The sequence below is a fragment of the Mesitornis unicolor genome, unplaced genomic scaffold (assembly GCF_000695765.1).
Source record: "Mesitornis unicolor isolate BGI_N332 unplaced genomic scaffold, ASM69576v1 scaffold22537, whole genome shotgun sequence".
NCBI lineage: Eukaryota > Metazoa > Chordata > Aves > Mesitornithiformes > Mesitornithidae > Mesitornis > Mesitornis unicolor.
The window spans coordinates 22,767-40,950 of NW_010197388.1; the positions used below are offsets into that span (position 1 = coordinate 22,767).

The window sequence follows — 18,184 nt, forward strand, 5'->3', positions numbered from 1 at the left end:
AGCAGCTTTCTCAGTTTGAAACACAAAAGCAGCCAAGTCTCAAAAACTTCAAAGAAAGCTTTTCATTTTATTTTCTCCTTGATCCACTGATAGAGCAGTTCCTTTTCTTGAATTTTGTAAAATGACTTTTTCACTCATCAGACCTGTGTAACAAATCACTGTCTCAATCACCAAATGTTCCCATTTGACTCATCCACTTTTCCTTCGGCCTTTGGGTAGGAAGCTTCACTTCTGAAACATTTTCTAAATTCACTTCTGTGAACTCTTCTCCCTCAGTTGCACTTTGTTCTATTTTAAAAAATAATTGCATTTCCTGCAACATAGTGTGCTAGTTTCAGGTTTCTAAATTTCATCAGAACCCACATTTTCTTTCTTAGATAGAGCAATGTCTTTTCCTTAAGAAGCACCATTTTCTAGCACACTATCAGCTGTAACATGGCACTTTTTAAGTGGCAAATGCCATAACATAACATTTTTCCAGAATTCTCAGTTTCATTCTACTAACTAAGATCAGCTTTTTCACTAATAACATATTTGTACTCTCATGTATATTGTTTTGTTTTTGTTTTGGTCCAAGATTTTCTAATTTCTGAACTTTGCTGGTTCAGTCTGTTCTAAGACAGTATCTCCTCTGGGGAAAACTCTTTAACAAGACAGAACTGTCAATAATCCTAATCTTTTTAAATCTTAAAAGATCTGGAAGGGTATAAAGTTCTACTCCTCCAGGCTTTTTCCTGCCTCAACTCAGACAGGCCAACTTCACATAGCTATTTTCTGCAGGGAATGAAGTTAATCCTCTTCAAGATGTAAGATCAAACCCTGTAATATGAATGATATTTTCAACTAGATATTTACATTTTCAGGTATACCATCCAGTAGTGTACAAACCAGAAAGCTGCAGAAGCTCAGAGCATAGTTATGATCTTTGCTTACTGAGACCAACTGGAACAGAAACACCGTCATTTTACATTAACAGTGAAATGCAGCAGAGTTGAGTCTGTTCACCATTACTTAAGTTTTATGTAGTCAGCTTTATCACCTTCTTCTGTATGATAGCAGATTTTAGCCTACATCTGTAACTGCTACAGTTAGGCATTAATCTTCAAAAGACAAATCTGAGCATATATAATATTTAAGAATGATGGTGATCACTCCATAGAAAAAGGGTAAAGAATCCCAGCTTCTGAACAACACAAGACCAGTATAAAGCATGTGGTCCCAGAGAAATGAAGTCGAAGCTGTTTGATCAAAATTCCCCAGAGTCAGAACCAATGTTCCACAAATGGGCACAAGTTGGACAAGATTCATCCAGTCAGCTGCCTACTGCCTGGCCAAATATCCTTCTTCTGCTCCTACGAAGCTGTTTTTCTGCCTGCTCATTTCCATCTCCCCTGTTTCTCATGGGGGCTCCCACAGCACTTGAGGCGCCATTACACTGTCCCTCAGTCAGTAATCCACATTTCCCTCTGCCTGAGGTTCGCTCTCTCCCCTTCAATTTCCACAGCCCACACGTCCCACTCTGTCACCCCTTCCTCCTCAGCCACCTCCTGGCTCTCATACTTTGTGGCCTGGGGTTTCTTTCCTGACCCCAGGGATACAGAGACCAGAGTCAATTTCTGGCAGAGCACTGAGCCCTGAGGGAAGGGCTGTGGCTGGGCCCAGCCTCACCTTCCTCTAGGGCATCCCAGCTTAAATCACCCAACCCTCCACAAAGACAGCAAGATCCGGAGAGCCCACAGACTCCACAAGAAGACAGAAATGAACCTGGATGCTTTGTTCCAGCAAATACAGCTCACAGAGAAGCAGGCAGGGGAAAACAGGCGCCTCATCCAACAAGGTCTGCACCATGGCTGCCATCTTGTGGGTCTGAAGGCAGCACCATCTATACTTAATGGACTCTCCATTTCCCAGGGGAAAAGGAGGGTGGACGTGGACCCACCATGCTGTCATGAGGAGACCTCTGTCAGTGAAAGCTCGGCAGGCAGGCAGCATGGCTGGCTGCTTCTTGCCAATGGCACATTTTTATAAGGGTGTAGCTTTTAGAAACTGAGCACACAGTCTTACAGGTTTTTGTTCTTTTGCAGTTAAATTCGACATAAACAGAAGTTATGAGAAAATTAACCAAATAAAAGAAGAGCTGAGCACAGCAAAAATGAAATTAGAATCTAAGGTAAGTGGGCATGCTTGTAGTACACATACCAATGACATACATTATATTTACAAATATATGACTTATTCTTTCAGGAATAGATTCAAAAAACACTTTCAACGAGTATGCTTCACCTACTGAGTAACACAGTGTAAGTAAAACCTACATTGTATACTTCTGCAGTGAAAAAAGGTCTGTCAATGTCTTTCCCCTCTCACAAATCTCACCCTTCAGGCTTGCCCCGGCTATGTTCAGGGACTCGCTTACCTCAGGTGCAGGAACATTTCCAGATAACACTTTCAAAAATCTGAAAGAACTCGGCAAGGAGTGACCACCACGTCAGGTCAGTCCACCCACAAGAGGCAGCCAGCAGACATCAGCTGGGGGCAGACTGCGTGATCAGGTACGGTGTGAGCGGCCCTGTCTTCACGATCCGTGAAGTGCTCATTGCAGCACTTTCCTTCAGAGGGCTGGAAACCATTCCTTCACTGCCCACTGCCATTCACCAAAGGCCTTTCACAGAAAATACGTGGAAACATTCCCTGGTTTTACTTCACAGCATCTTGACTCATATACTAAAGATCTTGCTGTGAGCCTGGGCTCACAGTCACGGCTCTCAAGGTTTAAGAGTTTTTCTAGGGATGCCAAAGACACCGGAAAGTTTCTGAATCTATTTAATGTTTTTAAGATTTTATTATGCTTTCCATTTAAAAAAACTACAGACATATTTTTAGATTAAGCTTCCAGTTTTGCAGAGCTTTTTGCCATTAATATTTGTGGTTTCAAATGACTTAAAAATCCATTTGCTTATGCCTGAAAATGAAGTCTAAGTATCAACTCCTGTGCTCTTAAGTATCTGTGCCAGCAGAATGTGTATGCACAACAGGAAGGCATATGGAGCCTCCTTTGAAGTCAGAACTGTTGAATCCTACCACTTAAATAAACATCTTCAAGAACCTCTGTGAGATTACCTCACCTAGTTGTGAAAATAAATATTTGGGGATGATTTTCATCATTCCGAAAACAGGCTTTTCTGCCTTTTGTAAAAGACTATGTAATATATATAATAAATATCAAGATTACCACAAGGTGTTTAAAATAAAAGAGAACTCATTTACAAATATTTACTGGTTCCAAATTGAGACTATAATAATGCAAGCAGTTATTCACGTGCTTGCATTTATGCATACCACAATCTCAGAGCCCAGAAGCACTTTAAAATAGTAACTTATTTAACCAACACAGATTATATCTGGGGTAAAGCTTGTTAGGTAAAGTCCTTCATAGTCTTGCTCATAAATTTATTTATGAACATCACAATTTTATGTTTATAGTACTAATTTGTTATTGATGCATTGTGATTTATAATCAAGGTTTATGTGGTAGGTATAGAAGGTCCCAAGGGTAGAGCCATTATTGTAAATGACTAATGGGAAGAGCTGAAGAACTATTCCTAATTAAATCTTATGTACTTTACCCACCAGGATTAATAATATTCTGACTGATGTCCACAAAAATATATTTTACTTGCTTGCTTAATCTGACATTGATTCATTCATAGATAGGAGATGATACAGAAAACAAGCAGAATGGGAAAATGCACTTCAGCCAAACTGCATTTAGGTTTAAAGATTATATCGTTAATGAAATGATTTAAAATAATTTATTTCTTAGTACAGGAATTAAGTTTACATGTGTCTACAATAGGTACTGTATTTAAAATAATATTAAATAATGCTGTTCAGCTAATGCTGTTCAATTTGTCCTGCACCAAATAACTGCACTTCTTTATAAGCATACATATCCAAGCACATGCATGCACAGCAGCCTATGCCTGACCAAGCAGATGAGACTGAGTTCAAAAGTGGTTTGACATCTATTTCACAGACGCTGCCTGTGGTCAATCACAGATTCCTAGAAAATGCTATTCCTTTGCCTCCATTCTGTAAAATCAGGTAGCATGTAATTAGAACCCAAATTACAGCATTTTGCTTTTCATGGTTCACTGATTTCTTAAACCTTTTGCAAATGCATGAATTGAGTTGGCCTCTTACAGATGGAGAAACTACACTGCAACTAGTTATGGTCAGCAATATAAATACAGTGGCATGAAACCGTCTACTCTCTTTGAATGAATATGTAAAATAAATATTTCTGAGGCAAGAACTTCTGGACATTTAGCATGCCGGACATATCAGGGATAAGGAAAAAATATGGTCCTTTCCTTTCCAACTCTCACATTCTAGTCTTAGGGCATTTGACTCCACCCTCCTCCTCTTTTGATCAGATGCACTTCATCTGCACATTATTTCATTTTTACCTCTGTAGTATCACGATTATTTGGGTTTTTTTCTGCTTCTGCACACACACACAGTCATGTATCAGCCTGACTATTCAGTTTACTTCCTGATACTTACCCTGTGCCTTTACAGTCTCTGGACAATTCTGCTAACTTTACTTTTGCTACTTACTGTTCTGAGTCATTCTCTTGACCTCCTTTTCTCCACTTCATCAGATGAACGATTCTTATCCATTAAGATTCTTCAGCACTTAGCTGTTCCCTGTTTATCTGCGGTTATAGTCTATCCCACCATATATCTTAACTTAGGTTAAACAATGATACAGTAGATGCACTGGAAAATTGAGAAGAACTCTTCAGCAAACTTTGGAAATGCAATGGTAGAACAGGATACCTTTCTATCAGATAAACTACTGTTTAAAATTAATAAAACTAAAAATAAAGCTATATGCAGAATAGAAGTTTGAGGCTTGGTGGGGGGGTGGCATTTATGGTCAAACTGTCTTTATAACCAATAATGTAATTTTCATTAAACTACTACTGTTTGAAAGAATATGAGCATATCCTCCTTTGCCTATGCAATAGTAGCATTGCAGAGCTGATGATGAGTGCAGTCATTCAGTCAGAACTATGATGTTGAACTCCTGTCCCTTTTCTATTATTGTCTGATTTGGTACTTGATGAGCTTTACACAATTAGATGGAGGACACTATTATACTGGGTAAAATACCCAATGTGATCAATATTTTTTCTGGTTTTAACATGAAAAAAATCCTCCTAAACTGAACAGACTTTAAAATGCCATTTTAGATTGATGGACCAACACTGAATGTGTCTTTTAAAGAAAGGACACTTTTCAAAAGCTTAGTGGTAGAAGATTATTGGGGAAAAAAGAGTTATTATGCTTTTGCTAGCCCAGCAGCTATGCCAGCTGTGTTTTAACTGGACCAAGATCCTTGTGTACAATATCAAAGTATATGAAACAATAAAACAATAACCTTACTTTATAACTTTTTTTTTCTCTTGGAAGGTTCAGCATCTGTTTGAAAAACAGTCCCACTTAGAAATTATGAGGAAACGTGAAGACAACTTAGAAAAACAGAAAGCTGAACTTATTAATCAAAAAAGCAATCTTCTTAAAATCTTGGTATGTTTCCAGCTATGGTATTCAGACAGCTCTTTTCTACTGGATGAGTGGTCAGCTATAAAATTTCAAAATATGGAAGAAGTAATGTTTTGAATCTGTAATTTTTTTTTCTGTAGCATACTTAACAATGTAAATTTAGATAAATTCTCACTTCTAATTTAAACTGTGATCTAAGGTTACATATGCTGCAAGTTATCTACACAGGTGATTTAACATTCTTGACTTCATTTTCTAATATTTGCTGTTGTATGACTGAACAGCTATTCTGCCATATTATTTCCTTTATAGAAGAAAACAAGGAAAGTCTCACCTTAAATTAATTAGACTGTTTCATATACAATAAAACACTGAGAAGGATCAAAGGAAAAACTCAGGGAGGCCAACACCACATTTTAGGAATCCTGATACACCACACAATCTCTTTGATGCTAAACACACCTAGTCACCTTTTAAAAGGTATCTAATTGCAACTTATACAGACAACAAACTTTACAGTTCTCCCTTGTGCTAACTTGACTATTGCCCTCTTCTTACTTCATTGTGGATCTGCAGATACTAAGAAACACCACGGATGAGTGTTCTTCTTTGTACTTCAAATCAGCAGAGCAGAATTTTAAATATTAAACGTTTAAACATGAATCACCAGTATTAACACTAAATCTTTAGGCAGATATCTTTTTAATTAAGTAATATTTCTTCAGCGTCCAAAGCATTCTCAGTCCTAATTATACACAGAAAGAAAGAATAAATATTAAGTATCACAGAAGAAAATATTTAGCTATGAAAGCTAAATATCCTTTGAAGAAGTGTGAAGCGTCTTTTAATTGCAACCAGTCAAGCTGGATATGCTGGTTATCATTTCTATCTTTCTGTATAAAGATGTCATTTCTTTTTTTTTGATTTAGCAATTGGTTAAGATTTTTTTAAAGGACTTTAATATTGCCTTTCACTTTAGAATCTGTTTTCCAGAAAATGAAACATTGACTACCTATTGACTATAGCTTCCTTGGTAGTTATTGAGGGAGTTAAAGTAAGTCTGCATTCTGCAGAGGAATAAACACCACCTTTATTTCATTTAACATGAATCTAAAAAAAAGAGAGGTCATATTATGATACTGATTTTAAACAGAACTTCCTACTAATTTCAATAACAAGTTGAACAGAAAAACTGCTGGCACAAGTCTGTAACATAATGTAGTGATTTTGTAAATGTTTTAATTATTTTTTATATAATACATCTTTCACTTTTTCAGAAAAAAAAGCTTAAATCAACAGACAAAGTGATAGAGTTGTAGATAATTTTCACATTGGGAAATGTAAATATCTTACATTTATACTAGAACTTTAAGGGTAAACAACAACAGTGTGTTTCTGTCTGCCTAGCTTAACGAAAACTTTCTTTTTTTCACCTGAACATTCATTTTTCCCTTTCTTTTTTACAGACAGATGCAAAGAGAAAAATGACTGAAGAGGAATATAATTTTACTAGAGAAATAACAGAGTTTAACAATGAGTATGGACTAACAAGTAATAGAGATTTTCTGATTAAAAAAAAGGTCAAGATTGAAATAAATGATTTAGAGAATGAGGCAGCTCTGTTAAAAAGTGGTAAGTCTTTTATTATTTTGTCTTCGATTACCCAAGAATGGATACAAATTCATAAAATATAGCTGTGCAAAATAATTTTAATTCCATTCCCTTGCTGTCTGGAACTTCCTCTTAGCACTAAACTAAAAGACTGTGATCTGATATAGCACATTACACAACCATAATGAAAGCCTCTTCTATTCCCTATCCTCTTCAGTCCTTTCTGACTCTCAGCCCCATGAGGAAAAGACGCAGACCTGCACAAGTAGCTCCCAACGTCTAATGTCAACCAGCACAGAGGTACACTGTCACACATCGTGTACTAGATTAGGTTTGCAATTATAATCAAATTGAGCTATGTAGATTTCTTGAGCTTTGAAAGATATCTTGTAGGAGTGGTCTTACTGCCACACTATATCTTTCTGTTAAGATACAGAATATGAGATTTCTCAGAACAGAGTCAAACTGAAAAACAATCCTTCAGTAAGGAGATAGGAGTCACCATGGATCACAAGCTGAACATGAGTCAATGACATCAGAATGCCAACACCATACTGAGACATAAACATAATTCTGACCTCTAAGACATTCAAAATAATCCTCTAATCTGTTTAGGGCAATTAAGCTCTTAGCTGGAGTACTGTGCATCTAGTTTTGGATGTTGTACTTCAAGAAAAAATGTGGACCTGCTGGAGAGAATCCACCTAGAACCAGATCATTAGAAGAAGAAAAATCAAATAATTGGGACTATTTAGCCTATGGAGGATAAAAACAGTGGAAAACTGATATTTAACCCTTTAAATCCTTAAATGGTCTGTAAAAAGAAAATTAATAGGTTCTCCATACCTATAGTGAACTGAATAAAAAGTATCTAGTGTAAACTACAATAATGGAGATTCTGGTTGGGTGTTTAGAAATCTTTCTAAGAAGCACAGTGAACAAATGAAAAACTCTGCCTTAGGAGATTCCATTACCAAAGGTCTTTAAGAGTGGGTTGGACAAGCATCTGTCAGAAATAACAAGAGGTACAGCTAATCCTGCCTTCAGGAGGAGGAATGGAGATGACCACTCAAAGTCCTTTCCAGTTTCGTGATTCTATGATTCATTGAGTGCCTGCACTTTAAATATCTGATGTAAAGTTACTGACATGTAACTGTCCATTTGAGTTTGTACTTGGTGGTGACTTCTCTGTATTTTCTGTGGCTCTGATTTTGATCTACAAATGAAAAAAAAATCCGTTTGGTAGGTACTGATAATTTTAATGATTAACTTTTACATATTCAGACAAATCTAATCAGTCAAATGGTCTCTCAAAGGTTAGATAGGTAGGACCTGAAAGGTGACTAATATTCTTCTCTGGGTTCAGTTGCTGTCTTGATTCCGTCCTTTCAAATTGCACTTTTGTTGAAGTACAACTTGTTTGCTTTTCTGTCTGCTACAGTCCTGAGCACACTGACAACACTAAAGAGAGAAGTAACCCATAACAAGGAAATTATGTGAGGACCTCCAGTTGTCAGGAAAAGAATCACAATTAATTCCAGATGCTGTCAACATTCAGGTTCAAATGTCCATAACACCAAACAAAATAAGTTCTTTTTAGTCCTGCTGAGAGGTGTTTGTTCACCACCTATTCAATAAGTCATCTTCATTTATAGCTGAAGTAACTCTGAAGCAAAACATTCGTAATTCTTTTTATGCCCAGTCAAAAAAAAAAAGTCAAACATCTTAAGAACATTAAAAAAACATTTTCTTTCACAGTTATGAACACATTATATGACACATAATTTCCTGTGAACTGGCTTTATGCAACCACTTTTAGTCATATATTTAAGGTTCTTTTTGACTAGCTGAAGATTGGTAGAAGTTGTTAAGAATATTTAAGATTATATCATGAAGCCTAAAACTGTAATGCATTTTAATTTAAAATATACTTTTGTCTTAGAAATTGAGTCAATGGAACATAAAAATGTTCAGTTAAATGCACTTCAGCTGCAGAAGAGTGAATTAAAGCAGTCTTTATTTAACCTGCAAACCGAACTCAAAGGTATGCCTGATAATCACTTGTTATGATAATTATTTGTGGCTTGACAAATGCTTCTGAACATTTTTTTCTGTCATTTTCTCAAGAAAAAGAAGTCATAGAAACAAGATTTTAATATTTTTACACTACGTAATACATCATCTTTAAACATGGTTAAAACAAATATGGGTTCCAATAAGATTTATCTTAAACATCAGTCATACTGAGGTATGTAGATCTACTGAATCATAACCTATACAAGATATTTTTACCTTTGCTGGTAAGTCATATACTGAAATGGATAATTTAGTGATTCAAAGTGAACTTAAAATATTGTTTTAAACCATTACCATATAATTAAACAATGTCCTTAAAATTCAAATGTTTAACAAGCATCATGGCTCAGACTGATGAAGACAGATTTGGCTGAGGTGCTAAACCTCTTGAGTTGTAAATTCAACTATTGTCTCTTTATTGATATTTGTGTGTTACTGTATGAAAGACTGTGCATAAAAAAGAAATCTATACAGAAAGCTGTGCTGCATACACAGGAAACCCTATAGAAGAAACAACTGAAAAGATACAGAGGGAACAAAGAAAGGTTCTGTGTCAAAGATGATCACAAGTCATAGGCATGATTTTGAAATTTGGATTAAAAAATGTAATCTAGAAGTGGTTTAGTAACTTTTTTACAAATGCATAAATAACATGTCACAATAAGAGAGCTAAGAAGGAAAGGCCATAAATATGGTCATAAATTGTTTGGGAAAAGGAACAAAATTTTCTAGAAGATTGCAACATGCATACCAATTACAATAATAAAATAATTCATATTCTTTGTCATGACTTTACCCTACAAGCAGTTTGGCAAAGAAATATTAGGAAAGATAAATTTAGAAAGTGTAGGAAGTCATTGAATATGGATGATTAATATAAGGTAATTGTTATTTTATGTTTAGACCTTGAGAAAGTAATCAAGGAGGCTGAAAGAACGACAAAAGATTTAGAAGCAGAAAAAGTCCAAGTCACTGAAAAACCTCAGACTGATCCTGAATGTTTAAGGTAAGAGTCTCGTAGTAGTAAGTTCTTCAAATTCATTTTAGATCTGTAACTACAGACTAGTCCTGGTGGCAATGAGTATTCTACCTTTCCTGTACAATGCTCCTTTGAAATCAGAAGAATCATTCATTTTTACTACAGAACACAAATTCCTGTTGTTTATTGCAGCCTTTCACCCTTACATGCGTACTCCAATGAACTAAAAACTGAAAGTGTTTGCAAGGCAGTCAGTCACACTGGGAGGAAGTGCAGAAGACTACTCCCTGGGTGGAAGGCCAGTTCTTAAGTTTTTGTAAAAATAGTGGTGGCACACAGAGTACTGATGAACTGCTCAGTGTATACGTACGTCTGCTGACTGCCTGCACAACCATCCCCAGAGCCCGAGTATAATGGAGTGGATTGGCCACAATAACCTCCTTGGGTCAGGTGGGCCTTGTATTGAAGCTACTATATGTAGATTTGTTTTCTCTGTAACCTCTACCATCAGTTCCAGTTTGTCTTCTCTTTAAGCTAGTTTAGAACAAAATTCTGAAGATTTAACCAGGAGAGAAGACTTTGCACAGTCTCCCTTCACAGTGAATATTGTCCCCAGGAACTGAGTGCTAATGACTCAATTCTTGTCAGTTTGCTTAAGTGTGACATTTATGTTTTCACCATACAGAAAATAAAACTAAGTTTTCAACAAAAAAAATCTTCCAATGCAGAAAGCCCCATATCACAGAATTCTCCATCCTTTTCTTACTTTATGGTGTTCCAAATGAAAGTGCCTGTGGATATTTAAAAATATTTAATAGACAATGCAAAGGAACTCCTCCTGGAAAAGCTGGTCCGAAATATTCTCTAACAGAAATTGTTAGGGGAAACACAACTCCTGTTACCATCACATTTTTTTTCCTATACATTTCTGAGTTTTTGACAAAAACAAATAAATATCAGGGTTTTTTTTTTCTGAAAACTTTCAATGGGAAAATAATATTTTGCGGAGAACCCTGAGCATTTTTCTGTAAGATGATTTGGTAATGGTCCATTTTTTGCTGAATGCAATTTCCTTAAAGAAAATGATATATCAGTCTTATTACTAACTCTCTTCAACCTCTTACATGGTGTTGAGACATGGCCAAAATTCCCTCAGCATAAAAATTAATTAGCTCACAATTCTGCATACAGTAGCAAAAATTTTGTATTCAACATATACATGGAAGACACAGTGTAAATAATAATAACAGCAGTGATTCTGTAAGACAGCATGTTATAATTCACTCTTCTACATTATTCATTCCATTGTAATATATTAGGGCTTGTGATACATGAGGTGGTTAACTTCCTTCTAAATAACGTACTTCCCGTGGAGTAGTTTACTGCCATGATGCCACTTTATATTCCAATTGGTGTAATTAGTTTTCTGTAACAGGTTTGCTGCGTATAAGGTGCAGAAGTAGCAAACATTATACTACTTTAAGTGGCCAGCTCTGTCACTGATTGCTCTGAGATCCTAGGCCAATCATTCAAATCCATGTATGTCTGTCTTTCTATATGGGGAAATTAACTTTGGTTTTTTATCCAGGTGGAAGACACAACAGTGTGTAAAATACATTTTATTAGCTGCAAAACGAGCAAGTGCCATTTACAACAAAAGCAAGAAGACTGATGAGAGTTTTTTCATTTCATAAAATGCCTCCATTTATGGCCAAGATAAGCTTATATTATTCGATAATTGCATGTAGTGCAAAATACAAAGTGCTCCTACTGCTCTAACTATTCTCACAAAAAGCAAGCGCTCCTTGAGGTGTAATAATATATTGAATAGATGTTCTTTACATTGAAATATCTTTTTATTTCTGATACTGAAACAAGTTTAGGACAAATTTACCTAAATCATACTTTTGTATTGCACTTGCTTTCTATCAGAAAAGCTCAATGCTTCATAGATAGACATAGCCCTGAATTAACTCAGATGCCAGAAGCAACATAGCTGTTACTGTATTTCTGTGTTAGCACGAAAAGATTCTGCTTTCTGGTAGAGCCAAGCAGAAAATCCTCATTTGTCTACTTCTAAATGTCATAGCACTGTGCTGTTCAGAATTATCCCAGACCTTATCAGACTCATGCGACTCCATCAGTTCTTTTATTTTTCTTTTTTTTTAACAAAACCTACTCATCACTTCTTGGTTTGGACTCCCGAATTAAGAGAATGAAAGGAAGTTTAAAGTACTATATGCTATAAATAGTGCAGGTACTCCCTGGAGGTACCTGATCACCCTCCAGTACCTACAAAGAAGTCATCAAGAAGATGTATCCAGGATCTGCACAATGCTGCACAGTGGGAGTATAAAAGACAAAAAGCAGAAGTTGAAACAAAAGGGGTTTACCATGAATTTAAGGAGAAACTTTTTACCATGAGGATAGTATAGTGAAGGAAAAGGTTGCCCATAGAAGTTGAATAGTTTTAATCTTTGAAAGTTTTCAGACTTGATTGGATAAAGCTCTGAGTAACCTGGTCTGACCTCGTAGCTGACCCTCCTTTGAGAAGGACATTGGGCTAGATGACCTTCTGACATCTCTTCCAGTTTGAATTATCCAGTGAACCAATTATCAAGTGGGTTGCACAAGGGGGAGGAAACAGCCCATAGATCAATACATATGCACTGGCTTGTGCCTACACTGCTCAGAGGCAGCATTATCTACAACAAATCAGTCATCTCCATGCTGCCTAGCATTTGGTGAGATCATGTCTGCTCTGGTTCCTTTGTAGTGTCTCTGTAACATTAAGATACAATGTCATGTACATGGAAATATTGTCCATTCAAAACGCATTAAATACTTAAAGGAGTCATGTCTAGCACAGCAGAGCACTGGATGAAAATGACACCACCTAGCACGTGTGTTGCACACCCTGTGATGTGCCACAGAAGTGTTTGAGGGACCACAGCTGCTGCAGCAGAGCACGTGCTGATGCAGTCCATGCCTATAGTCTCTCTGGAGCAGATCCTTGAGCATCCGCTTCTGTGGGTGCCCTCTGAAGAGAATCTGAGAATAAAGAATTCATGTAGCGTCAGTGACAAAAACTAAAGTACCAGGCACCTGGGGTGAACCAGGAATTTCTCATGACAGTCTAGATACACCTTTGGCACTTGCAAAGGACCTTTTGCAGCCGAAGTCACAATTAATGCAATCTTATATATACACCAGTGTATATCTTCATGGGAATCTGTTTTGGTCATGTTAAAGTCAATGTGACTGAACCTAAGGTGTTTGAGAAACAGCCCTTTTTAGCCTAACAAGATAAGCCTTTTTCCCCTGTACATAATCTATTACAAGAATAAAATTTTAGTATATATAAAGAGTAGACTGTTTTGACACAAGTAACATGGATCAAAAATATATATTTTTTTCTATTAAATCAGTACAAAATTTTAATTTTTTTTTACAAAGCAGGAAACCACACCACTCTTTAAATGGTGAAAATACCAATGTTTTTAATGCTTCCTTAGAACAAATGTGAGAGACAGTCAGCATCAATAACCTGATATATGTAACTCCCAAACCACCCTGTAAGTCTGTTATTATATCACATACCTAGTCCCAGCCTAAAAATCAATATCAAAAGTAGCTGGCAAGGCAAGAATCTTCATTACAATTAAGCATATATCTTAAAGTAAATTGCATTTCAGCTGAAGAGTGTAGCCAGCTAATTCATATTACAGCAATTCATCTTTGATCTGAGAAAAATGCCCTATACCATGTCTGCAGTTTCATAAAATTTCTCCCAGATCCATCAAAGGATTACAAAAGGTCATGAGAAGCACACACTGGTAATTCCAACAGCTGTTGGTGCTGCAGTTATAGGCTTGCTCTAATACACATCAGGTACAGGAAGAAGCTAACCAAAATGTGAATGTTAAGCACAGGTATGGTTATGGACAAGACAGTGTACACTCTTCCTCAAATTAAGCACCATGGAAATCATAAATCTCATGATACAGGTGCATAATTCAGAGAAATATTTAAGGAAAGAGAGCTTTTTTTTTTCTTTTTTTTTTTTTTTTTAGAAGAGGTTTGCAATTAAAAAAAAAAGTTTTAAGGAAAGAGAGTTTTTTTTTTTCTTTTTTTTTTTTTTTTTCAGAAGAGGTCTGCAATTAAAATCAAAAGTCTTATTTTAATAATCTATTCTGCCAATGCCAACCCCAAACACAAAACAGTAAGAACTTTGGCATCAGCTCTCTGGAGTCACATTTCGCTGGCATATTGCAAGTGGCATCACTTAAGTGGAACAATACAGGAGTCAAGCAGAAACTAACTGATACCAGTAAATTCCTATCTATGCCATTTCTCTATTATATTCATTGTAATTACTTACTATATTAATTATTTATCTTCTTTCAAATTTTAATTATAATTTTTCTGTTGTCTTATGTAAAGGGACCTAGAAGTAATTTTAATTACATTTTATTTAGACTAAGAACAGAGAGTTTCTACCTAGAATTGTTATTTTTCACACTATTCTAAAGATAGAGCAAGGATAAATTGTTTCTTTCAAACCTGAATTGCTGTTCTACTTCAGAAAAGCAGTAGCAGAAGGGAAATGCATGAAGTCAGCTTACTTTGTAAATAGTTCAAGACTTTGTGTACTTGCCTAATTCCTAAAAATATAGTATTTCTTCTTACAATTCATAATACAGAAAAAGAAACTCCATTACCAATATTATGAAGAAAAAGTTATGCTTTTTTTCCATACAAATCATACAGGAAACATGTTCATTAGAGCTGAACAAATGTTTCACACTAACAACAGCCTGCCTAAGGCCACGGAGTCTAAAACCACCATTCTAGTGGTTTAAAAATTTTTTTCAACTGAACTTTATGTTAAATTTTATAATCAGGAAATATCAATCTCTGGAGTAATATATGTGGTCCAAAATGAGTTTTTTAATGACAATCTCCACATCAAGTTTTTAAGCTTTTCTTTTTAATAGCTGTGCCCAGTGGAACTATTTTAGTTTGAATTATGTTAAAATAGTTTTCCATTATAAATTGTGGTATGGTTTTACAAAAAGTAGATCAAACCCAAGTAATGATATCTTTCTTTGATAAGACAACTGATTTGTTAGTCACGGAAAATGCAAATGCCATCCATCTAGGCATTAGCAAAGTATTTGATATTTTACGGCATGGGAAACTACCAGTTAACCTGGGGAAGCTATATTAAAGTTCTTAAGTGAGTAAGGAAATTACTAATTGTAACTAATAGCTCTGAAAAAAGAAATTTGGGGGCTGGAAGAAGGTAACTATAGTGACAGCTGGTCTTTCTTAATGTTTTAAATAATGACTTTAGAAAAGAAATTGTTTAAAGACAATAGCGTAAAACGACTGAAACACTCTGGACCTTGTAGACTGAAGTAACTAGAAAAGGGGAGAAATGTAATTATATATAGTGCAAGTTTATGTGCAACTAAGGACTGCAATAATAGGTACCTAGAAGCAAAGGAGGAGAGGCCTGAACACACTTTGTAATCAAAATACAACTGTAGAATTCAGAAATAAATATATCTGTGAAAAAGATAAAAGCAAGAGATATTTCTAACAAAAAACAGGAGGATGTAAGAATACTGTGTACAAATATTTCACCTACTTTTCAAGAAAGATATGTTCAACCTGTAAGATGTGCAGAGAAAGGAAAGCCCATAATGCAGAAGGAAACAAGGACATTTCTAAATCCTTTCTTGCTCTGAGAAAATTATATAGTACACACAAAGCAAAACAGTACAGTACAGAGATATTCATTTCAGCAATACGGTAGCCTTGCTAGTAAACACATACAGACTGAGATCTCATTTCCCCTGTACAAGAGAAAAATCGAGATATTTGAACTAGAAGGATCATTGACCCATATTTATTTTCCCCGCCTTTCCATAATAATCTTATTGACCCCTAGAAACACGTTTCAGTTTTGATGTCTCTGATGCTTACAAATTTATGTTTTCTTTCCTGTGTAACTTGTTCATACATTTCCTATGGAAAACAGCCTGTATCACTTTGGTTTGCTGTCTGCATAAAAGCAAATCTAATCGTAAATGTGCAGTTTGATGCTTTGTGTATTTGGGGAATGTAAATCCAAAAACCAAAACAAAACACACTTTTCAAGACCTAGAACTACTTTTATAAATAGCTGCCTGACAGCACTCACAAAATGCAAGCTTTCTTCAATGATAATTATGTATTTTACAATCAGCATTTGATTCAGAATAGTAAATGATGAAATTTTCTTATTTTACCTACAATATTTCTATTTATTTTAATTTATATTTGATTCCCATTGTTATATAGCCTAGTATCATGTTCATTTTCATGTCTCATCTTCTTGCTACCATTTATTATCACTACTAGATCACTTTCTTAATTTTTATTCTATTTCTGCTCCATCAAGCACATACTTTTAAAATTTATTTGTTCAACTCAAGTGCTTATGTTTTGAGATACTGAATTCCATTTAGCACTCATTTTCTCCCTTTCTCAATCAATTGATAATAGCCTGAAATTTATTGACTTCATCAGCTATATCAATAGCATTTTCTGTTTAGTAGTGTCAGCAAAGTGTAGGTACCCAGCAAAACCTTGCTCTCAGGCACATACACATGAATTAAGCCCCAGTACTGAACTGAGACTGAATGACCCTAATGCGTTAGCTCTGTTTTACTTGAAACAATAAACGAAAGTCTTCTGTACTTTTCTTCAGTCTCAATAAAGTCTTAAAACCTTGATAAATATTTCTCCTGACCTTTATGATAAAATTCAGGAAAATCAACATACATACTCTCAAGTTTATATATAACTTCTACGGGAACTTTGTTTCATACCATAAATTCTATGCCCAGTATATCAGCATCAAGCAATTCCATTTTATAATACACTCTAATGTTTTCCCTTTATTTATGGTGAAAAAATAAAATGGGGGTCATAAACAAGGCAAAGACAAGGAAGAAAATAAAAAAATATATTTTACTTGTCTCAGCAAAACATAAACAAGAGACAGTCTGCTCCTTCTGCAACTCCAACTATAACCAGGTAGGATCTTCCATCCCCACTTAAAAGAAAAGGTTCTACAAACAGATATTCACCCTGCCTTCTACACAAACTATTTCTTCTTTGAGACTTCTTTACATAGAATGATTCCTGGAATGCAAGTTTGGGCTACTGAAGTCTTGATCCAGTAACATAAACGTGTGGATGATTTTCAGAGAAACCTGTCTGACAATAACGTTGTTTTCGTCAGTTCAATTCATAATACCAGCATGTATTGATTTCACAATTATTTTTCCTATTTACCTTCTGCATATACAGCTGAAATGCAAGAAGATTGCGTATCAGCCACAAATGCCAATGACATTTAATAGCCGTGCTCATTTCAAAGCTGCAAAATCGATCATCTTCAGTGATCTCCTCCTTCTTCATCTCTTTGTCACTGCTGGCATTCAAGAGTAATGGAAAGCAGACCACTGATAGCAGAGCTTAGTCTAGGGCAAGCTAGCATCCAAAAAAATGCTGATGTTGTTGTCCCACCTATTTAAGGCTAGGTTTTGCTATTTATCTCAAATACTTTTCAAAGGAATTGCCAAACCTCCTTTCTCAAATACGTCATTTCACCTCCAGCAGCGTATTAGAGCCCATTACTTGTGATGCTGCAACGTACCCACACACTGTTAATCCAGTACAATGACTTTTCTGAAAGATATATTTTATTCTCATCCAAGTAAGCAAAAAGCTAAAAATAAAAGAGAAACAAAGGACATGGAGGGATAAATGCTAATGTGATTTTTCAGTTTGTTTGTTTGTGTTTTTTTTAAGAGATTTGCTTTTTTTCATAGTCATATGGAGGGTATAATTGTCACATTAATCCTTGGTCTGGCACAAGGTACATCTCTTTCC

At 35.6% G+C, this 18,184-nt stretch overlaps 1 protein-coding gene across 1 annotated transcript in view; it reads left to right on the forward strand.

The window, feature by feature from the left end:
- Positions 1–1,758: 1,758 nt before the first annotated feature.
- The window catches only part of CCDC172 (coiled-coil domain containing 172), a 20,345-nt gene continuing 3,919 nt past the window's right edge, over positions 1,759–18,184 (forward strand). The window contains exons 1-6 of the mRNA XM_010188798.1: positions 1,759–1,837; positions 2,085–2,170; positions 5,479–5,595; positions 7,038–7,203; positions 9,125–9,226; positions 10,162–10,264. Of these exons, the coding sequence (XP_010187100.1) occupies positions 1,759–1,837; positions 2,085–2,170; positions 5,479–5,595; positions 7,038–7,203; positions 9,125–9,226; positions 10,162–10,264 (653 nt within the window). The remainder of the gene's footprint in view (positions 1,838–2,084; positions 2,171–5,478; positions 5,596–7,037; positions 7,204–9,124; positions 9,227–10,161; positions 10,265–18,184) is intronic.